The 22,206-nt window shown below is 41.3% G+C and overlaps 4 protein-coding genes across 4 annotated transcripts; 1 reads left to right on the top strand and 3 right to left on the bottom strand.

The window, feature by feature from the left end:
* Positions 1 to 1,517: 1,517 nt before the first annotated feature.
* On the bottom strand, positions 1,518 to 4,573 carry isg20 (interferon stimulated exonuclease gene). Its single transcript, XM_084671204.1, has 4 exons — positions 4,498 to 4,573; positions 3,228 to 3,995; positions 2,858 to 3,058; positions 1,518 to 2,565 (listed from the first exon to the last, which is right to left on the bottom strand). The coding sequence occupies exons 2-4, from the start codon at positions 3,975 to 3,977 to the stop codon at positions 2,365 to 2,367; spliced, it is 1,152 nt and encodes a 383-aa protein (XP_084527330.1). The 5' UTR covers positions 3,978 to 3,995; positions 4,498 to 4,573; the 3' UTR covers positions 1,518 to 2,364.
* A 424-nt stretch (positions 4,574 to 4,997) lies between these two features.
* On the bottom strand, positions 4,998 to 10,275 carry pdia3 (protein disulfide isomerase family A, member 3). The gene is made up of 13 exons (XM_084672288.1): positions 9,937 to 10,275; positions 8,687 to 8,765; positions 8,444 to 8,561; positions 8,177 to 8,284; positions 7,900 to 8,029; positions 7,575 to 7,691; positions 7,334 to 7,459; positions 6,871 to 7,053; positions 6,644 to 6,752; positions 6,068 to 6,196; positions 5,892 to 5,971; positions 5,650 to 5,707; positions 4,998 to 5,513 (listed from the first exon to the last, which is right to left on the bottom strand). Exons 1-13 carry the CDS (start codon positions 10,068 to 10,070, stop codon positions 5,406 to 5,408), a joined length of 1,479 nt encoding a protein of 492 aa, XP_084528414.1. The 5' UTR covers positions 10,071 to 10,275; the 3' UTR covers positions 4,998 to 5,405.
* LOC146258864 (cation channel sperm-associated protein 2-like) lies at positions 9,262 to 14,327 on the top strand. The gene is made up of 14 exons (XM_084672289.1): positions 9,262 to 9,462; positions 10,668 to 10,758; positions 10,881 to 11,052; positions 11,190 to 11,366; positions 11,522 to 11,590; positions 11,703 to 11,875; positions 12,090 to 12,251; positions 12,611 to 12,735; positions 12,893 to 13,071; positions 13,170 to 13,269; positions 13,357 to 13,383; positions 13,507 to 13,571; positions 13,676 to 13,834; positions 14,216 to 14,327. Exons 2-14 carry the CDS (start codon positions 10,747 to 10,749, stop codon positions 14,245 to 14,247), a joined length of 1,452 nt encoding a protein of 483 aa, XP_084528415.1. The 5' UTR covers positions 9,262 to 9,462; positions 10,668 to 10,746; the 3' UTR covers positions 14,248 to 14,327.
* A 2,121-nt stretch (positions 14,328 to 16,448) lies between these two features.
* LOC146258863 (creatine kinase U-type, mitochondrial-like) lies at positions 16,449 to 22,178 on the bottom strand. Its single transcript, XM_084671454.1, has 9 exons — positions 21,871 to 22,178; positions 20,809 to 21,007; positions 20,260 to 20,355; positions 19,869 to 20,090; positions 19,636 to 19,721; positions 18,854 to 18,977; positions 18,379 to 18,513; positions 17,974 to 18,099; positions 16,449 to 17,316 (listed from the first exon to the last, which is right to left on the bottom strand). The coding sequence occupies exons 1-9, from the start codon at positions 22,014 to 22,016 to the stop codon at positions 17,203 to 17,205; spliced, it is 1,248 nt and encodes a 415-aa protein (XP_084527580.1). The 5' UTR covers positions 22,017 to 22,178; the 3' UTR covers positions 16,449 to 17,202.
* Positions 22,179 to 22,206: the final 28 nt, after the last annotated feature.

The raw sequence follows: 22,206 nt of genomic DNA, 5'->3' as shown, positions 1-22,206 counted from the left end.
ACCAATCGACCCATGAAGAAGTGTACTTAGATCAATATTAAATGTATTAACTGAGAGAGCTTAATACATTTTCCTTAAATGTATCTTTACCTACACAATTGGAAGTGTACTTAACATTTCAGAAACTCTACCCATGACACAGAAAACAGATATGGAAAATCAATTGTGGGGAGGAAGCAGATTGGTTAGCATTCTACCAATACTGCTCTTTCAAAATGTAGGCATTCCATTCGAAACTCCATTTCCAATACCCAAAGATATAACATTTGAATTGCTAAACTAGGCAATTCCCCATAACTATGTTTAATAAATGATTACTATCAACCATCAATCTCACTGTAGAACAAAGCAAAAGTTATTGATACTACATTCAAAAGTTACAACATTCTACTGTGTAATTAAGCATTACTTTTCATAAACATTAACACTACAAAAGTCAGCTGGACCCATGAGAGCTGCCAAACCCCAAATATGCCTTGTAATGCACTACCTCCAGGGAACCAAAGGAGAGGAGGATAAGGAGTAGGTCAAGTCTTACCTGGAGCTGAGAGGCCCTGGGCACTGCAGTCACAGGAGTCTGTGGAGAGCTGGATGGAGGGGCCACAGGATTTGTAGTGCCTGGGTTTATTACGTCACTCTGGATTATGCCCCTCCAATTTTTCTAATAATCAGCATAATAGGTAAGAAGTGAGGAAGAAGAAAGGGGAGGGAATAGGGATGCTCAACCAGTGGGGAAGAGGTTGTTGTAAAATGGGAGTGGGTAAAGGGGAAAAGGGGTGGAACTTTGTGGGTGTGAGGGGAGGAGGAGGCTGTTGTAATCAAATGGGTTACACTTTTAGGTGAGAGGTGCTTCAAGGGCACATGGGCGGAGTAAAATAAATTCCAAGGCTTTAGGTAAGTGAAAAGTCGCTATTGTTAGTCTCTGTACAACTTGAACTTAATAGCAGGTTTACAGTAAAATAATGAGAAAGGGAGGAAGGTGCCGATTTGCCCCTCATCCCCCCCATGTATTTACTGTTAGTTTATCCTTGATCCAAAACTTTTTTTTTATAAAGAAGATCCTTTTTTTGAGATTTCATTTCTTGAAAGTGGCTCTAGCGTCATTCATGCATATTTGTCACTGATGCAATGGGGAATGGAGCAGAAATAATCTGTTAAACCAGCCCTGATCCGCTCACAGGGGGACTGGCAGAATAACTCACCCGGCTTGACAACACAATGCCAGGCTCTGTACTGCTAAAGGCAGGCCATGAACCACAGGGCCAAATTAAAGCTTTGGGTGGGTGTGTAAAAAATACTTTTTTTTCAGGGAGTACAGTTTAAACATATTACCGCCAAGACACTGGAGCTACCAAAATGACAGTTCGCTCTATGAGCAACCATCCCTTTGCAACATCAGAAGTACTAGGTGAAGTCCAAGTTCTGATCCATAATCAATTGTCATATTTCACTTACCCCACGCAAGTTGGGGCCTTTTCGGTAACAAACACCTAAATGAAAGCAGTAGACCATGAAAATGCTTTAAATGCATAATTTATTGTAATCAAATTAGGGCACTGCCAGATCTTTACAGTAGAGCAGCATACAATGTTTACATGTACGTTTCTGTAACAATCTGTTGTTGTTAAACATTTAATAAAACATGACTTGTCAACTAAAACCTCAAAAAGTTCCATAAATAAACCCTTATAAAGGGAGGTAACATTGTGAGGTCATTGTGTGTGATTATTCAGGTATTTGACAGAGCACTATTCATGACCAAATTTTTTTTTTGTAAGAGAAAAACCTCATCATGTTTGATATCATGGCCAAATCATGATATAACCACTTCCAAATGAAACTGCATTGCAAACAGCCATTAAAACACACAACATAGTATGCTGTTTTTATTTTTACTAGTTTCGATAACAGTAACACCTAAAACCCATTTAATTCCAAAAACTACACTTTTTCAAATGTATTTCAGTAAAACACTTTTACCAGATTACCTGTCCCACACGTCATCTCAGCTAGATACAAGGCCGGGCATTGTTTTTGCTTCACAATGACTCACTTCAAGAACAAATGTTGTCAAATCAATCGTACTAATCTACTAATGTATGTGGGATACTGAGTAAAGTTTTTTATTGAATGAGACCATAACTTGCCATAAAGACCAGCAGTAGTAGAATTGCCACATAATATAGATGCTAGAACTGTGGTTTAAATATGTTTGTCTGAAATTTCCACACTGTCAGACCGGAGAAGGGCACCAATTCAATTACAACTCATCCATCTGTGTAAATTAGGTGTTCCATTTACTTGCAATTCTCCAATCCTTGAGGCCACACACAAATCTTTCTAATCTTACCCTTCCCACTCCTCTCACTGGCTATCCTCAACCAGGTTCTCTGGCCAGTATTGGTCCTGCATGTATTGGCTGGAGTTTGCAGGGTCAGGGGGGGCAGAGGGACCGTTGTCCCTCGACTTGTCTGGAAAGTTCTGTTCCCAGTCCTTCTCTACCAGCTTGTACAGGTCCAGGGCTGCCCGAGCGTCCTCCACCGAGCAGTGGCCCCGCCTACCCACCTGCACAGGAAGAAAATGTAGCTGTTGTCAAAGATTTAACTGACATCCAACATGCATTATTGAGGCACAATAATGACACCCATACACACTGGCAAAAGAGATCAAGGTTCTTGCATACAAGCTTTACAGGTAGAAGTCCACTAGGTCTGGTCACAGTCGAAGCTAAATTCAACAGTTACACCTGACACTTAGAGCATTCAGCTAATATGTCCATCATTCCAAAAGCTGAACCCCAAAATGGCCACTTTTGAACTTGAAAACATGACCAGGTTACGATAAGAGTGGTCCTCACCTGGATCTCTCTGTCTAGTAGCTTATTGGCCAGAATTTTTAATGAGATGCAGTGTCTGACGGGGTAACCAGCCAATTGCCTGAGCAGGCGTGTACTGCTAGTGTCCCTCTTCATGTGACATGGATGGTTGAAGTCTAGAGCATGGAAGTCATTATTGAGGGCATGGCCCACTACGATTTTCCCCTTTATTATCTCAAGAATCTGGAAAAAGGAGAGGTATGTTAGTATACTACTACTTCAAAACACTACATCTGGTGTGTGAATGCCTGTGTGACAGGAAGAGGCTTAAGAGTGTACAGTTGGCAGTTGAAGAAGGACAATCAGGCCTGAGGAGTAGCCTAATGACAAGGGACGTGGCCTATTCCCTTACCTCTGCCCTTGCCTCAGAGAAGGGTAAGGCATTCTCGAGGTGGTGCTTCCGGATGCCACTCCAGCGAGTCCTGTAGTCGGTCACTGGCTGGCATGGGCGGATATACTTGTCGTAAATGACATTGCCATGATAGTCCAAGAGGCTGCAGCGAGCCAATTCACTACAGCGTCCACCCGGCCCGGTGCCCACCATTTCGCAGTCCATGGCAACCACCATGCCCTGGCACGAGCTGTTGTAGGGCGAGCTGCGTCCGCTTGCCGGAGGGCTAGCCTCGGACGAGAACCCACTATCCACCTCCCAACACTCTCCGAGAGCTGGAAGCAAATGCCTTTTATTTAAAGTGTACTGCTGGTTTGTTACTTTGGTATGCCTCAAACCAGACAACTGGGAAACCTTTACAGGAGATGATAATGGCAGTACAACATTTGATTCATGCATCCATGAATCTTCGGAGTTCAAAGTAGATGTTTGAAATTCTTGTTTGAGATTATCTGTGTGCTCTGAACACAACTTTTTCTTTTTCACTGCTCTAGTAATGTCCAGCTTTTCTTCGTCGCCTTCTATCTTCCTTCTTTTCAAATTCGTAATTTTATTTTTCCTTTGCCGTCTCTTCCTTGCTTTGGAATTCTCCACAGCATGTAGTAGCATGGTTTTACTGGCAAAATGTCTGTCGTTGATAAGTCCCCATGAAGCATTGTTATGGGGTTTTCTCCCATTACAAATTCCTGCTTCAGACATTGCACTGGCCATGCAATGTTGGTGTCACATCTGCATAAACAACAGTGCAAAGGTTTAACATTTCACATTTATAATAAACATTTAAAAGACAATGAGTTGTCGATGTCTCAAACCACATTTCAAGTTGATTTGCCATTTGTAACAGGTACATTGACATACGTGGGTCACATTCCTTAAAAATATATTTATTTTGTATTGATTATATAGGTCATGACTGGAAAAGTGTAGCACCACACCACAGGATGACGAGCCAATAACAAGCAACTACCAATAACAGTTGCGTTATTAACTAGCCAGTAACTATAACTAGCTATTATTTCTGTACAGAGCCAAGAGTTTAAACAACACTGATTTAACGAGTCAACGAGTTAGCTTTTTGCTATGCTAGCTGGATATCGTACACACTTAAGGCTACTGATTATTCCACGTAAATTCGATAGGTTCTTTGAGCTGCTTAACTAAAACAAAGTCGCTGTAAATCTATTGTATCACTCGTATATACTTTAAAATCATATTATAAAAAGCTGGTTACCTTTGTCGACACGTGTACTCGAGCCAGAAATCGAGTTTCCTACTTCCGACCACAGACCGTATGCTTCCGACAGGTTCGGAAAACATCGTTATGATTGGTCCCCTCCCTTCCTCGTTGACAACTGTTCATGCAGGCTCTAAGCCATTGTGGCCGTTGATGCCATCCACAGGAGTAACCTACCCACTACAATCAAAACAGTTAAATAATTCAGCTTGACCTTCTAAATCTCTAAAATACAATGGTGCTGTATGTGCAAAAGATGTCTGTCTATCCAGGCCTACATCTACACTAACAAAGTACATATGGAAATTCTTAGGTCATAACGAATTATGATTGGTCAAAACACCATACAATATTCAACATTTGATTTTAAATTGTGCAATTCGTCAAACATAAGGAGTTGTTTATCAAAGATAATGAACAGGAAAGCACAAAACACCTCCCATCTAATTGAAATATAGGAATTAAAGGATAATAAAACAAATACTCTTTCTTGAAAATTGGTTTTGTGGGCCTCTTTATTTCACAATCCTTCCAAATGTACAAAAACAAAGATGTGGTACAAAACAGACAAACGGAATTCACCATAAACACCCCTAATCCAGTAAAAACAAAACTAAGCAATAAATGACTGGAATTGGTCTCAAACCAAAGTGCATCAGTCTGAGGTACAGACCAGGGGAAATAATCTTGATTTGAAAGCAGTCCCTCTTCCATACATTTAAATCAGGTAGGATCTCTCTACCACCATCCACAGTGTTCCCACAGCAGCAGGACCCAAGGGAGGACCCTTCATTGCAACTGGGGCCAGAGCATTTCCGTAGTTCACTAAAAGATTTGTAACTATAGTTTAGTTCTCCATCAGGATATTTCCCTCCGCAGGATGTTGGTTCAGTGATGAACGGTATTTATAGCTCAGTCTTCTTCTTCTTCTTTTTAGGCTCCTCCTGGGCCACCAGTGGGTTGGTGGCCTCCTTTTTCAGGTATGCGATAAAGTCATTGACCTCACGGCCTCCCTGAAATGAAAGCAGGGACAATGACATGTTAACGTGGTCTAAAGGCTCTACCTTAGAGGGGGTGTCAAGCCCCAAATAAAGACCAGACATTTAAGACAATGCAAGAACTATTAACTCCATATGAATCAAGACCAACCTCATATTTCTTTGGGCTTTTCTTCTGTCCAGCTGGAGCAAAATAGATGGTAGGGAATCTGTAGGAAAACAGAACATAATGATGAAGAGTATTATCAATATCTCATGTTTTACACAGACCACTTCAGCTTCTCCAAGATACGGCTCAGCCCATCTAAGATACGGCTTTGATCCATCAGAACAATAAAGCCTCAAATATCATTTCCAAAAAATCTGTTTAAAGACTTCCACCGCTGAACTCACCCCCTGACATCATACTGGGATGGCACATCATTGGCTGTGGCATCCATCTTGGCAATGACAATGCTGGGATCACTGGACAACTGTAAATGGAGGATAAATAAGTTATGCTGTTGGGTGCAAACAAAATTCAGGAACATAAATATTACATGCAGCCATGTTTTCAATCCAACCCTCACCTTCTCTCCCAGCTCTTTGTATTTAGGCTCCAGGCTCTTGCAGTGGCCACACCAGGGAGCATAGAACTCAATCAGCACGTCCTTGCTGTCATCGTTGACAATGGCATCAAAGTTCTCAGCCACCAAAACCTTGGGAAGAAACATAGGAAAGGAATGGAAATAGGTCAGGTTTAGAACACAGTTACTTGAGATTAACCCATAACCTACTTGATCTTACACCATGATATAAACTCTAGACCTATACCACCCTGGGTTAGACACTGTAGAATTGGCTCAACATTCTAAATGTAGGCATTTTAAAGACTTTAAACTGAAATAATTCACGAAATTGACACCTCAACCTGCCAAGAATCTAGCAGTCACAAGCACAGACTTACTCGGAATGCAAATTATACAATGACAATCGGCGGGGTCCACTTCTTCTCCAGGGCGTAAAGTAATATTTAAAATTACAGGTAAGAACAACATATAAATGTATCAACCCCCTGACCTTTTGTTTTGACCTCTTTTGGGGGGGTCCAAGTCTTAATTAGGGGGGTCAAACCCCCCCTTAATTTGAACCCTGGACTTCCTCACCTTGACTGGTCCATCGTTGTTCTCTGGAATGGGCTCAGACTTGAGGTAGCGCTTCAGCTTCCCATCAAAGTAGTCCTGCAGGAAACGCTCCAGGGCTTTTCCGTCACGACTGTATGGAAACATACCAATATATTAACTTTCAATTTCACCATGATTGAATGCTTATCAAGAGCAACATTTTCTCCAGTCTACTATTGATAAGAACACTGTGTGGTTTGGACACTTACGAGAATTCCTCAGACATAACAAATTTGTCTCCGGCAGCAGTGCGGATAGCGACCACGGGCACCTCCCCTGTACTGGCATCTAAACCCATCTCTGAGATGTCTTGGCTAAAGCTGTTCTTGCTGGCCACGGCAAAGTTCAGCTTCTCTCCCTGATCCAGGAAGCTCTTAGCCACTTTCATCACTCTGGGAAACCATGGAAGCCAAAATCGGGTTATTTGTTGAATACCATGGACTAAAATTGAATGTAAAACATTTCGGTTTTTAGTGTCTCAAGCAGAACACACACACCGCAAGATCATAAATACATTTTACAGAGTGTGTAAGCAATCTACACATCTAATCAAGTTTATATAACTATGAAGCTATAACCGCTGTGGTTCTCAAGAAAACAAACAGTCTGTGGGTCAGGCAAGATCTATAGAGAAATGCAGTTTCACAGATATGGGTGGAGTGGAGCCCTGACCTATTCCTCCAGTAGTTGGAGCCCTTGGGGTTTTTCTCGTAGTCCACATCATAGTAGGCCACCAGCAGGTCTTTGCCCTTCAGTTGGTCCTTGTTATCCTCAGTCATGTGTGGGCAAATACCAAAACTAACAGGGGTAAAATAAAATATATATTTTTTCATTCATATTTGTCACACACACACACACGCGGTATCAGTAAAGGATTCTCTACTATTACAAATATAACCTTATTAATTCTCACATGTTGTCCTGAATGAACATCTTTATATTTGCACTGGTGAATTTTTCCAAGTCGAAAGATACTGTGCTTTCTTCAAATTTGTTGGTCAGACGAGGTGGGCGGAATAGAAGGATTCCCCTGTGAACAAACAGGAACAGGTCATACAAGTGTCCTTCTACCATCCCATCTACAGTAACTGGGTCAGCAACGCGCATTTGTACAGTAATCTAGTCCAAGACCTGGGAGTATTACCAATCTTATAACATCACCTGCTAACGTTTTCCTACCTGGAATTAAACCTGTGACAAGCAGTAACTTAAATCAATGAAATTAAACAACTACTTACTCTCCCTCAATGTTGTGTGTCTGGAGAAGGTCCTCAGAGTTGGTATGTCCAAAGCGGTAGGACTCCCTAAGTGCGCTGGCTGCCTTGAGAAACTCTCCTTGGGCTGGGCTTCCCCCATCAGCAAAGAAACCTGGAGACAGACATAGCGATGGCATTTCATGATGTGGTTCGTTGTTCCAAGCAAGCATGTATAGTGAACCTCCAAACCACACGTCTTAGCGTAAAGCGCAGCAGTTGTTAGACATCTTCAGAAGGGACGGTCCTTGCAGCCACTTACCAATAACACTGGCATCACGCCCTCCAACATACTTCTCAAACTCTGCTACTGTCTTGATTTCCACAGAAGCTGGGCCTGCCTGCTTCTTTAGATGGCTGACAATTCCATCTGACAAAGACGAAAAGGAGAAGAGTGAGTGAAAAAGAGAAGATGAGGAAGCGAGTGGAAGAGAGTGTGAGAGGGAGTGTGATAGAGGGACGGAAAGGGAGAAATCTACAATACCACAGCATAAACATAAGGTTTAGGACCCCAGTGTGTTTCACATACCTGCAGTTCTAGGACCATCATAGGCACCAGAGTCCTCCCCGTCTCTAAATATCTTCAGTGTTGGGTAGCCGCTGACCTTGTATTTCGTGCACACGTTGCTGTTGGCCGTGCAGTCAACCTGAAGCATAAGGCTAGTGATTAAAATGTAGGGTTCAAAGTGGGATTTAATAATGAGCAGGAAAAAGTATAGAATATTGTTGTCCAACATTTGGCTGACTCATGTGAATTGCGGGGTAGCAGTACCTTAGCCAATGAGACAATGCCTTTTAAACGGGTGGCGGCAGCGTCAAACTCAGGAGCTAATCGTTTACAATGGCCACACCTGTGAGAGACATATGAGAGGGAAAGGTTATGTATGTCACGCACAACACAAAATCTTGTCCATTCCAGCTATTCAGATTTGTGAGATATGTAGGCAAGCTACTCTAGTAAGGAATTTGTTAGATTCTGAGCTGGTGCATTTTATTGCAGGAAACACTTGCACAAAGTCGTAAAAAGGACAGGTAATATGGTCCTGCTCATCCTTACAATCCCTTGCCATCTAAACATGTAATGATAGTTGTCTAACCTATGTGTGTATATAACCATATTTGTACAAACATATCCATCTATATCGAGAACGTGTTAAGTACACAGTTCTAGTTCATTTCTAGATGCTTTCGATTTGACATCTGGAGTCTATCCTATTAAAGTTTGACAACATTAATGAACTATGGAAGAGTTTCAAAAACGAATCAGAAGTGGCCACCCAAACTTCACTGACGAATCAAAACGTTACAACAGCAACAGGCCAACCCACTGGCTAACTTTCCTGGTAGCTAGTGTAGCTGGCTAATTCACACCTTGAAAGGAAGGGACCCATGTTAGTTTAAATAATTTAAGTAAACAAAGTAAGCACCAACGTAAACTATAGCCATTATACAGTCACTGCTAAACTGATGAACAGTCAAGATGCCGTTCCATTTTGGATTTTATAAGACTATTCCTAAAGCCAGGAAGACTAGCAATAAACTAGCTAGGTAGGTTAACTGGTGAGGTTGGAGCAGATAGTCTAGCAAACGTTACACCCACACAAAGTTAACCAACGCAACGACAATTTTATGATTGAAACAGACTAACAGAACGTGCAGCAGCAGAGCAGATTAAGAAAAAAAAAGTGTGTATTTTGCTGGCCCTTTGAACGTTAGCTTGTTTAGCACTGTAGTTGCAAGCAAACTCTCCTGGTAGCTAGAGCTAGCTAGTTTCTACTTCAACTACGAAAACTGTTTGAACTTAAGTGTGCGTAGCCTACACATTCTCACGCGCAACTATTGTGTGCAGACACCTGGCTTGTTTACTCAAATTATTCCGGAAAGCTGGAAACTGGAAAGTATCCATAGCTGTCACGTCACTTGCCGCATAATTAAAACTACTACGGCTAGCTTGTTGGTAAATGCTTTTGCCTTCATTCACAGCCATTACCAAGCACCCACGACAATTAAGGTCAAACTTACCATGGCGCGAAGAATTCCACAAGGATAAGCGGGTGGTCTCCGATATTACTGTCAAAATCGTCATCCGTGAATTCAATCACATCACTGGCCCAGGAAGCCCCGGCGAGAAAGGCGAATATTATAAATTTCAACATTTTATGCCGCGCAAATGTCTTCAATTCAGCAAACTAAAGCCGTTATTTCAGTATGAAATATTGTTGTGAACGACTACTACAATGACAGAATATGTTAATTGATTTTCTGTCATAGACCGAATGTCGGATGCAATACTACATAAAGAAAGAGAAAGCGTCAGTGGTAATGTTAAGGATGTGCATTACCGGGGCTTCTGAAAGTAACCAAAGTGTGGCATCTCACCATTGGATTTTGAACAGCGTCATTCTACGTCCATCAGCCAATCAGAGTCTGGCACACATGGTTTCCATGTTTCACTAATACAAATTATTCAAGCCCCAGAGACATTCTCTGCCCCTACGTAATTTTAATCGGAAGCATAATTTTTACACTACACCTATGATCTATGGCTCTAATTGATTACAAATATGAAAAAATTGAATGGAAAATATTTTGTTTAGTTTTTGCATGCATAAAATAAAAAATAAAAAAAACGTTGTAATCCATTGCAAAAACAAACACTCGAAATGTCACGCAGTAAAGATTTCCATAGTAACTGTACATAGTTAATTATGACGTCTTATATTATGAAAGTTCATCACTGTTTTATGAGAAAGTTACTTCAGTTAACAGGAACGCTTCTTACAAGATGGTTTTCTTTTGCGTGAACATCACTCTGACATAAACTAACAGAAAATGGGGACTGAGGTGAGATTTTAAAGATTGTCTAGCATTGAACTTCATAAATCAACTAATAGATGCTTTTTGTTTGTAAACATTCTTAAAATCATTGGAGATGATTGCATGTCTAAAGATGTATCCTCCCACAGGAGCCCCAAACCTCCCACAGCGGCCTCAATAAGAGTGCCAAGACGAACCATGAGAAGTTTCTTCCCAGGGCAGATGTCGTAAGGTCCAAGCTCATCCAAAACTTTGACTTACTTGATCTGTTTCAAGTGGAACAGAGAGGATGTCCCAAATACTGTACAAAAGATGTGTTTGGTGGGTTCAATTAGAAAATTGTTGTCTTTTCATAACATTTTTGCTTTACTTTTAAATTGAATTTAATGTGTACATTTTTGCATGACTTTAGCACAGTACTGTGTGTGTGTATGTGTACATGTGTGTTCCTTGTACAGATGAGGATAATTACAAAAGCCTGATGGGGAAGGACACACACCAGCTTGTGCGCTTTGAGATCTCTCCTCAGAGAGGCAACACTGCTGTTACCATGGACCACCGTCGCCAGGGACGACTGAAGAACTGTCAATCCAAGTATCCACCCTTGAACATGTTCGCACACTGGATTATAGAGAGTATCCTTTCAGCCTGGAATGGAAAAACCTTAAGCATGAGACCATGGACTCAAGGACATTTTATCCCCTATCTTGCTAGGACCATTTGTTAATTGGATACATTTGATCTCCTGATTATTATTGATTTAAAATAATCCTTGACTTCATGTTTCCAGGTAAAATGTTTTCAAATATCATTATTGTCCTCATTATTCTGAACACTGTTGTACTGGAGATCCAAGCAGGTTAGAACAAATCTCTCAAATTTTAGAGTGCTTTTACTATTTAAAGTCCATACCTGTATTGTTACCAATGTTTACAACAAACATCACAGCAAAGTTTTTTTTTCTACTCCAGAGATTTTTGACAACATGGACCCCAGTCTGCATATCTTGAAGTTGGTTTTGGACATGTTGGACTGGAGCATTCTGGCCATCTTCTTCTTAGAGATCTTCCTCAAGTGGATAGACAACTTCTGGCAGTTTTGGAAAAGCACATGGAACATCTTTGATTTTGTTGTCACCATAGTGGTAAGACTCTGTAGCGGGGTTTGCACGGTTAAGATTAGCAATACTTAATTTATAATAAAGTATCTAGTTCTTGGGGGCCCCCATAATAGGTGTACTGTACCAACCCCCAGTATAATATGGATTAGTCTTTATCTACAGGTTTAGTGGCATTCCCATAGTCTAGCAGTTACCTCAGAAATGTAATTTCCTTTTATCTCCTTTTTTGTTCTCCCAGTCAGTTTTACCAGAGATTGTGAAAGCCATCTATGGGCAGGATGCCACTGGAATGGTGTTTGTGGAGCTTCTGAGAAAGTTCCGTATTCTCCGCACCCTGAAAATAGTCACCAAGTTCCGACAGATTCGTCTCATCATTTTGGCTGTCTCTAAAGCTTTTAAGGTAACACCTTGTTTCTACTTAGAATACACAGCACAGTTTTAAGGACTGCTACTTACACATTATTCCCCTAAATTATATTAGTATAATAGATTGTCCTGGGTAAATAGATGTAGCCCAAAGATTAAACTCACATCAGGATATTTACAAAGTGGGTTATTACCTAATACTTCTGTCCGGTTGACTTCCTTCAGGAGGTAGCAGAGTAAGCTTGTGTCTGCAGACAGTCATATGTCTGGTGGTTTCAAATATAAACATGAAGACGTGATGGTGGAAAATATTGTTATCTACTTCAGTGATTATTATAAACACAGAAAATGTTTCTATGGAGTAACGACAAATGTGTGTGTTTGTGTTTACAGGCAATGATATTCATTTTCATGCTCTTGATCGTGTTTGCCTACATTTTTGCCGTGATCGGAGTGATCCTGTTTCAGAGTTACACACGCTCAGATGTTGAAGGCCTTATCTACAACCAATACTTCAAGTAAGTGGGATATGGAGACTGTGTTCGCAATATACCTAGATTATTATATAATCCTGACATGATAAAGTGGGAGGAATATAGCATGAATCTTCTTAAAACTCCTTCAATAGTTTGTGTATTCGTTGTTTTATTTGTTTTAAATAAACTTTTTTTACAGAGATATCACCAACTCCTTCATCACACTCTTCATCCTCTTCACCCTGGACCACTGGTACGCCCTGCTCGCTGACACCCGGAAAGTTGCCGAACTGAACCAAGCCATCAGCGGGCTGTACATTATTCTCTGGCTGCTCATTGGCTCCTTCATATTCCGCAACATCTTTGTGGGGATTATGGGTTGGTATCTCTTTGCTTACATTTTGGCATTTATTTCTGTGTATTTTGTTGAGACTTGATATTGTACAAGTATACTGATTTGTTGATTGTCCCTCAAGTGAACAACTTCCAGGCTATACGTGAAAATCTGTTTAAAGAGGTCCAACAGATTGAGATCCAGGCTAAGGCAGATATGTTCAAAGCTGAGATCATCAACAGGTGATGGCAAATATGTAAACAAATATAATCACTTCATCATTTCTGTAAAAAAAGAAATCATCCGATTTATATTATCTTGTTTTGTAGGAGAATGAGCCAGTTGAAATTAGATGGGTAAGATTAGCTCTCAATATTTGGCCTACACCTATTTGGCCTACAAGGCCATTTTGCACATTTGAAATACTGTGTATGAAATATTTTCACAATAGGAAAATAAATATGACGTTTGAATTGTAGGCAGGGCAAAGTCGCAGAAGTACCCGGACATCTAAAGTCAATTAAATCTAACCTTAATGACAATGGTGAGTCATTGCACGATAAGTTAGTGAGTGAGGATAATAGTTGCACTGGATATTTTTATATTAAGATAGTGTGCATGTGTGCTTTTGTGTGTGTGTTTGTTCAGACTGGGATACCTATATGGAAGAGAATATGATGGTGATGCAAGAACAGGAGGAGGATGAGAAGGTCACTTGGCCCAGGGACTCACTCTTCAGGTACTTTGAGCTGATGGAAATGCTGCAGTACAACCTGGACGAACGCCAGAGGCTGCAGAACATTGCGGGTGAGAAGTAATACACACAGTAATATCCCTAATTAGATTTCAAGAAATGTCCTTACAATTCTAAATAATGCCTACTTAAGGGCAGGCATAGGGTGGGTGTCGTATCCTAGACTTACACCGGAACAATCATTTTAAATCTGTGGACACAAAAGGAAACACCTACTTTATTATAGGTTAGGCTTGCTCTATGTGTGACAAGGATTATTTGTGCTTAGTATATAATGCCCCACCCTCTGTACTTTGACCTGTATGTTGTAGTCTAAAAGGTAAGGGTGTTATGCTGTTGTAAGTATAGAGTCTGTATGTGAGTAGTAGAATTATAACAGTCTAAATCAACATCAGTATACTGTACAAACACACCCTCTGTCTGTCTCTCCACAGTCCAGTCTCTGCTAAACCTGCATGACTCTTAGGATGTACCAACTCTGGCTTAATTCGCCATATTTTTGGGAAAATCCAAATGAATATTCTAATCATAATATTCTTCCCAGTATTTTGTGTCCAGTGTTCATTTCATAGCTGTAGTTCTTTGAAAACAAATATTTGTGAGGGCCCTTTCTAGAAACATTAGAATGTCACAGAGAGGTAAAAGATGTTGTGTGATTGGGTGTAGAGAGGTATTTGGTCTGTTATACATTTGATGAATTCAACAATACATGAAAAATAACTGTTTTCAAAGATTATCTTAAAGAAATTATAATCAGAAATACAACAAGACACTCTCCCTATTTCACCGAAAGCTAAATAAACTCCTCCTTGTAATGAGTTTATGTGACAAAGATTGAACATGGATTAAAACAACAGAATGTTGGGTGATTCTTATACGGAAACTTTAGAACATTTGTTCTTTGCTTGTAATTATATTACATATTTTACAAAAATAACTTTAAATTGCCTAAATTAAAATGTTATTACGTACAATTTAGAATTATAATGCAGGACGAAAAAATGTGATGTACAATAACCTAATCATTATGGCTAAACAATGTTTCCTCACATCTATATTTACTGGTACTAATGCCAGACCACTGTTCTTAGTATTCATTGAATGAGTTCCTAAATTTTTAGGCCTTGAAATGTATAAAAACGAAACATACCCCTCAGGAAGGGGCTGTGTATGATAATCAGCCGTGGTCATGTATTACTGCAAGCATTTGAAGAGGCCCTAAAATGATTATTCCCCACCCAAAAATCCCCCACCCACTTGCTCTTTACTCTTTAAGGCCATTTAGAAGAAAAAAGTCTCCCTTTTACTAGCAGTAAACATAAATGGCATTGTAGTTTCAATACATGACCAATAGAGGGTGCACACACATCTTCTATATCTGTGTGTCATTTGTGAGCGTATTAACCTCAGCTCTCTTAATGTCCCCTTTTTACTTTCTCTTTGTAAATCTCCACTCTCCCTATCTTTCAACCCCAGTCAGAGCGCCTCAGTTTGCCTTTAGTTCTGCTCTGGTGTCTGCCTTTGGCAGATGTCCATACCAGTAGGAATCTCGTAAAGGGTGACAGGGCTGCTGGCTGCACTGTTTACAGTTACACTGTGCAAAAGGAAATGCTTTTCCTTTTATGAGCCCATTTGAGAAGGGTATAATTGAGTTCCAATGAAGGGATGGAAGGAATTCAGGGAGATAGACAGTTCTCGTGTTGTTTTTCATTTTACAGACACAGTTAGCTCTAGAACCTAGCTATCTGAAGTGGAATGTTACGTAATTATCAATGACAGAATTATAGTTGAATTAATCATGAATATTGGGGGGGGAAGTATTACACTCTAACTTGATTGTAAACCATGCCACACAACATTGTGTTCTGTACTATAGTACTGTGCATTTGATGAAGGCCAACTGTGTTTTCAGCTCAGAGGGGATTTGGTGGCAGTACCGAAACAGCCCCCTTATCCCTCTGTAAGATTTTTCCATGGCAACATGCACCTCACCAGTTCCCTGCCTTATGTGACGCCAAGGCCAAGGGTTGCAGCACAATGCCTGCAATGCTTCAAGGAGCCACACTATGGTGAATAAGTGTGTGTGTTTTTTTGGTGTCTCTCCAAACCCTTTTCAAGTCTTTCTGGAGCAGACAGACTTCTTGGACAGGGATTGGGATTCCTTAGTCCTGTAACCAAAACACTTCCTCCCTTAACTGTCTTCATAACACAGTCTTTGTGGTGTGAGCAAATAAGATTAATTGGACCGCAACATGCTCCCTCATTATCCGAGTGTTGCGCAAAAGATTAGGTCAGTAGTGAATCCTGTACATCAGTAAAACAAACACATGCTTTAACAACACATTTGATATTGATCGAAACAATGATTATTACAGTTAAACAGTAAAACCACCAATGTAATGTCCTTTTTAAGTGTTGACCATAAGTCTTGGTATAGCAAAGAGATTTGTTTGCACAATACTGTTGTTATGCTATAAGTTCAATATTTTTACCTGATGAAACCAATCCCTACCAGGCTGATCTCAATCACGCTCCAAAGCCTGGTTACCATGGCGCCCACTTACTGTAAGTCACTTAAAGCTTCCCTTTCATGCTGAGGTAAAAAATCAACTTAGAAATGAAATATAAGACATGAATGAACAATGGCAAAGAACAATGTTCTATATATGTCTTTATTAAAATATATTATAGAATGACATTCAGTGGTTAAAATTATATTGCTTTGACACCCACAGCACATCCTCAAGCACAGAGCATGAGTGATTCTTATGACTTTACTTCACCTGTTTCTGATAACCACTGTGCTTGGATAACCCCAAGGAACCTGAGTCTTTTCGGTCATACATGGTTGTGCTACATTCTTATCCCTTCATGTTGTAGACTGCAACTAAACATATACACAATTCACCATGGAGGTAGACTACCACAAATGTATGTATACAATAGTATACAAACAAGTATACAATAAGAGTCATGTTTATACATATCCAATAAACAAGATAAGAGGGGACGTGTGTAGGACATGCTACAGCAGTACCAGGTAAACAGCACAGCAAGGGTAAATTAGAGAACAGGGTTGCCATTGTAGTGGTAGTGCATCAAAGATGTAGTGTTCTGCTAACTGACAGCCATTTTGTCTTAATGTGCTCCAACACAATAGCATCCTGTTGTTTCTATTAAATGGTGGAATACCATCTAAAAGTTATATAGACTTCATACAAAGTATATCTCAACACAGCAGAGTGCTAAATCTGGTTCTACACAGGGACTGAAGCAAGTTTGCAAAGTACTACACTGATGGCTGTTGTAGAGTAAGTGTGAGACAGGGTGATGTCAAGCTGCATTTTTGTTAGGGGTTGAGGAGGAGTTGAGGAGAGGGTGGAGGGGTCGAGAAGGAAATGGCATAGTCAGCTGGGTCTGTCTACTTGAACTGGCCAATGGGTGGGGGCACCTTAATGTCCTGCCCCTTTTCCAACTTCTTCTCACAGTCTACCAGGTAGTTGACTCCATCGATCACGGTCTGCACTAGCTGGACCTACAAAACAGGCATTTGCGTACACACACATACAGAAAGAAGCAGACAAACACACACGTATGCACACACAGTGGGTGATGAGTAAGAATAGCAGTCCTGTTATTTCCTCCATGTCTCATCTTATTTGTCCTGCCCCCCCCCCCCCCCACCACCACCACCACCTCCATTTCTGTGTCTCTCTTTCGATTTCTTTCAGTTTCCTTCTTCCAGGACTAGGAGAGTGCAAACATTGTGAGATGGAGTACTTACAGAGGGACAATAAAGAATAGCTTCTTTGTTAACATCTATGTCGCACACTCACATGTAGACATACTCATGACAGCATAAGTGGGCACAGGGTACAGGCTGCACAACAGGCTAGCGAGCACACAAGCCAGTTTCTCTCCTTGCCTGAGCTTTCTGGTACATTTCCATGGCTTTGTCCCAATAGGATATAAACTGGCTTCCTCTTGTATCTTTTCCCTAGGCTGCCACTTCCACCTTTGTTTCATAATGTTAGATAATTTTTATACAAATGGGTATATTACACTACACATCACGCAATATTGTAGTCGCATAGAATGATACATTAGCAACAACAGGCAAGAGAAATAGGATCAAAAAGGACGCTATTTTAGACGGTTGGACTGCAGCCTGGGTCGCATCGGTTCTGTTCACCTCAGATTTTCCCAGGCGGTCCAGGTTGGAGATGTCAAAGGTGCTGCCCACAGCGGCTGAATCCACACCCCCTGTGCCTCTCTTCTGCAGACGGAGGTTTTCCAGGATCTTAGCGAAGCGAGGGTCCTGGAAAAGGACAGAGGGACAATAATTCGATATTTTGCAACTTTGTGAAGTCACTTGACCTCCAGTGAGAGGGGGACACATTAGACACATTTGCAGTGTGGTGAGGTGCTGATTGTTGACTGAGTCGCAGCCGTGCGGAGGCTTGGGCCGCTGTCTCTGGTGCTGGGAGGGCAGGGAAGTCTCTGGGGATGCCATAGTGTGTGTGTGTGTGTGTGTGTGTTGGTGTGTGTGTGTGTTGGTGTGTGTGTGTGTTGGTGTGTGTGACCGTGAGGGCCTTACCTTGCTGAGGCGGGGCAGGTTGACATGGACTCCGGCACGCAGGCCGGTACCCAGGTTGGAGGGGCATGTGAGGATGTATCCCAGTCTCTTATTCCACATAAACTCCCAGCCCTTCTCCTGAATCAGCCTCTCCACCTAACAACAGTGACAGTATGAAACTCAGTAGGAAACTAAAGGCAATGGCTACTGGTTGTAGTCAGCTGACCTGCAAAAACGAACCCCAGCTGTAAGTCTTTAATCAAAAAGGCTGCAACTTCACATGGAGGCTATATAAGCCACAGTGCACATACACATACATTGTTTTTGCTTGCCCGCCACTAACAGTAACTATACTGAACTGCAACACACCCTCTGATGGGGTACTTGGAACACGTTGATACATAATTTATGAAACATAATGTGTGCATATGGATGTGTGTGTAGGTGTGTATATTGTGCTACTCTGATCATGACAGTGCATATCAGCTTAAATTACTTGTTTCAAGCCGCTGCAGAACCTCTCAAACACCCTCTTCATGTTGCCACCCTTCTCCATGGAGATGACTCTGGTGTGGTCCTCCTCATTGATCCAGATAAGGAAGGTCTTCTCGTTGTTGTGCCTAAAGAAAGACAAACAGGGTTAAAAAAACATAATTCCTTATAGAAATATTCACATAATATGTGCCTTATAGAACCATCTCAGAGATGCTGAGGTGGTTATTTGTCAGACAAATGGTTAGTTGCTCTCTTCAGTTTAGCCCTGTGTTACTAATCCAGTTTGTTAGAGACCAGAAGATAGAGGACCTTCTGCCCTTGAAATATATTAAGATAAAACATGAATACATGTGTTATTCAGCCAAGTGAGTAAAAGCTCAATCAGATGTCCTACGTTCTATTTACGTCATGTTGCGTCTAAAGTTATTCAAACAAAACAGCGTCACAGAGGGCAATGCACACTCATTGCAGTGGCAATATTTGATCTTCTGAAAAATGATAAGAGTTAATGGGTAAGGGAGAAGTCTGGGGTGAGGAGAGCGGGAAAGAGATTGATCTTGGAGTGAGTCTGAGTGGCATTACGTTAGGCTATTACTGGGTCCCGACTTAAACATACTGCTGAGTGGGAACTGTCTGCATCCCTAATGTGCTTTCATCGCTTTACAAGATAGCCTCACGTCAGTTAAAAACATTAAGCTACTAACACATATCAAAAATGCCACACATTGTAATACAAAAGATGATTGTAATTTACAATATCAATGATTTTTAGATCACGCTTACCAGATACCACGGGCATCTGGCCAATCGCGAGCCATCCCTGCACATGTCAGGAGTGGGGACACTGGCTTATCAAACAGGAAGTGGTCCTACATAAACACATTCAAAACAGGAAATGAACGACAAGTCCTCTGGCCTCACCAGGCAAAACGACTCATAATTCTCTTCACAACTCGCCTCCACCACACCTGTGTTTATAAAATTGTGAAAGCACAGCACAAGTTTCTGCCACTTACATCAATGAGCTGCTGCTGTTCCTGGTCTGTCATCTGGGTGAGGCTGTAGTATTTTCCGGTCAAGTCCCCCTTCAGGCCACTGAGGGCATCCACCACCACCCGCTCGACCTCCCTACGCTCTGCACGCGTGCACGCGGGTGGCAGGCTCAGACCTCGGATGCTCCGTCCTGTCCTCACCCTCGACGACAGCACATAGCGGTCATCCAATTGGCCTGAATGGATCTGACATTGAGACAACATTTTTACAATGTGTGCTTAGTGCTGTTGTAATGTGAACCAGGTCTTACTATGCCATAAAAAAGTTGATAGGATGAACAGTGATATTGGCCAACTGTTCTGTTAGCGTTTGGCAGTCCATTGTTCACTCTCCTCTTTGACGTATCTTATCTACCTTGCTGGCGTCCAAGTCAGTAGGATGGGTCATAGTGTTAGGGTTGTAGCCGTTGTGCCTTTCCTTTATGACAGGATCCAAGAGGTCAGCAAACGCCTGTAATTCACCCCCCCAAAAAGGTGGTGGTGATGATCATTGAAATTACATCATAACTCACATTTAACTGCACTCAGATTGCACTTCCCCATTGTAAGCAAAGAGTATGATGTAAAAGCAATTAGGGATTGAAAGTGTTAAATAAATTGGCAGTTTTGCCTGAAACCAAACTAATTATGTTTTGGTCTAAATTGCTTTATTCTCAAGGATAGTCTGTACTGATGCTATGATTTTGATAGAATTTGAACCTTGAAACACTAGGTACCAAAGCGTTCAAGGTTAGACATACGTCTAAAGCTACTGATTTGGTGGACTGATGTTCTTCAAAATAAGATCTTCAGAATTTCATTTTGTTTCTGTGACCAAGTGCCATAGTGATAGGCTATGATAAGTATTCATCATCACAACCATAGCAAAATGGTGTTATATGTTCCATCAAGTTGACATTCTAACCTCATATGATTCTTCATCCCCTGCCACCATGCCCACAGTCTTGATGAAGGGGTGCCCAGGGTTGTCCACACCGGTTTGGATGGCCTGGTCCAGGGTGAACCCATTGGGTGTGGCCTTGTCACACAGTTTGGCATAGATGGCTGGGGTCAGGTGGCTAGCCATGCAGTTGTTATGCTTGCGTAGGTCGGGGTATTCCGCACTGTAGTATAGACATAATGACACAATCTTAAATATTGTCCATGCATAACTATGATATCAGTTTGTAGCTGACGGCTTTGTTTAATAGCATATCTTGGTGGATTTACGTCAAAATGTTAAAGCTGCATAAACATATTGTAAACATTACTGCGTATATAACTTCACGGTGCATCCTCCATGGCTCTGCTACGCTAAGCCTTCCTTGGGTCTGCAGTGCCATCAACACCGCTAGTGTCGGGCTTTTCAAGTCCTACATACATGCTCGAGTGGTAACACTCAGAGTCACATCAGAAATTAATCATGAGCGTTCTGTATATTTCCCCACCGACATTTTGGAGTCACGTTTAATATAAATGCGCACATTGTGTAGGCTAAGCTTTGTGCTAATGTTTTACTTTGTCTATTTGTGTTTGAAGTGTAGGCAATGTAAAAAGTGACACGTATCCTAGTAGGCTGAGGTTTAATGCAATATTGTAACGGTATTAGCAACAACCTACGCTTCTCAAGGAACCAGTATTCCGGAGGCTATTAATCGTTCGGGGCATATGAGGACATACATTTGGCTAGTCATCTAACCAGCCGACATACCTGACACACCATAGCTTATGCTGTAGCCTACAGGCACTGAGGCAGTAAACATTAGGCTATATTTCTGGTAGCCTAATCAATGTAAGTCCCTAATATATAGGCTATTTTATTAAGTCAAGGCCAATGTCTGGTTTGGGAAAACACATTCGCACAGCCTAAATGTAGCCTAGTTGTGTTATTGGTCAAGTTGGCTCTACCACAATAAGATAACTTTACAGCAGTATGAAGGCAACTGTTGTAAAAATGAACATAAAATCAGCAAACCCATTTCGTTACCTGGCGGGATACACTCGCCGAACCGGCGCCCCGGCGGTGACATGGTCCCTCAGCAAAACTCCCGCTGTCAAAGACCCAGCTCCAACTAATGACAGAATCCCAATATTTCGTTTTGAAGACAGAATTTTAATGAAGCTGCTTGCCATCTTATTTTCAGGTTAGGGATGAGTTGAACAGGAGCTTTCTGCCTCCGAAAAAAATAAAATCTGAGAACGAAGTGTTGCAGAGACTGCGGGTAGTGTGAATGCAGAAGAATCCAACTGAATTTTGTAATAAGCCTACGGCTACGGCTCATAAACCCCAGCATACAGTAACCCCTCCCTTTAGTACAATCCA

Source organism: Hypomesus nipponensis, chromosome 14, assembly GCF_054491055.1.
Source record: "Hypomesus nipponensis isolate SF chromosome 14, ASM5449105v1, whole genome shotgun sequence".
Classification (NCBI taxonomy): Eukaryota; Metazoa; Chordata; class Actinopteri; order Osmeriformes; family Osmeridae; genus Hypomesus; species Hypomesus nipponensis.
This window is presented reverse-complemented; position numbering and strand designations above follow the sequence as displayed.

Excerpts from the sequence above, each read along its gene's own strand:
- isg20 (XM_084671204.1), bottom strand. The coding sequence starts at position 3,977 with ATGGCCAGTGCAATGTCTGAAGCAGGAATTTGTAATGGGAGAAAACCC. Across the intron at positions 3,059-3,227 it reads TCTCTGAGGCAAGGGCAGAG|ATTCTTGAGATAATAAAGGG; the intron begins GTAAGGGAATAG and ends TCCTTTTTCCAG. Across the intron at positions 2,566-2,857 it reads TACTAGACAGAGAGATCCAG|GTGGGTAGGCGGGGCCACTG; the intron begins GTGAGGACCACT and ends CTTCCTGTGCAG.
- pdia3 (XM_084672288.1), bottom strand. The coding sequence starts at position 10,070 with ATGTTGAAATTTATAATATTCGCCTTTCTCGCCGGGGCTTCCTGGGCC. Across the intron at positions 8,030-8,176 it reads GCGTGATGCCAGTGTTATTG|GTTTCTTTGCTGATGGGGGA; the intron begins GTAAGTGGCTGC and ends GTCTGTCTCCAG. Across the intron at positions 5,972-6,067 it reads ACAAAGAGCTGGGAGAGAAG|TTGTCCAGTGATCCCAGCAT; the intron begins GTGAGGGTTGGA and ends CTCCATTTACAG.
- LOC146258864 (XM_084672289.1), top strand. Across the intron at positions 11,053-11,189 it reads CTGTACAAAAGATGTGTTTG|ATGAGGATAATTACAAAAGC; the intron begins GTGGGTTCAATT and ends TTCCTTGTACAG. Across the intron at positions 12,252-12,610 it reads CTGTCTCTAAAGCTTTTAAG|GCAATGATATTCATTTTCAT; the intron begins GTAACACCTTGT and ends TTGTGTTTACAG.
- LOC146258863 (XM_084671454.1), bottom strand. The coding sequence starts at position 22,016 with ATGGCAAGCAGCTTCATTAAAATTCTGTCTTCAAAACGAAATATTGGG. Across the intron at positions 20,091-20,259 it reads CTGACTTGGACGCCAGCAAG|ATCCATTCAGGCCAATTGGA; the intron begins GTAGATAAGATA and ends TCTCAATGTCAG. Across the intron at positions 18,100-18,378 it reads ACCTGCCCCGCCTCAGCAAG|GACCCTCGCTTCGCTAAGAT; the intron begins GTAAGGCCCTCA and ends GTCCTTTTCCAG.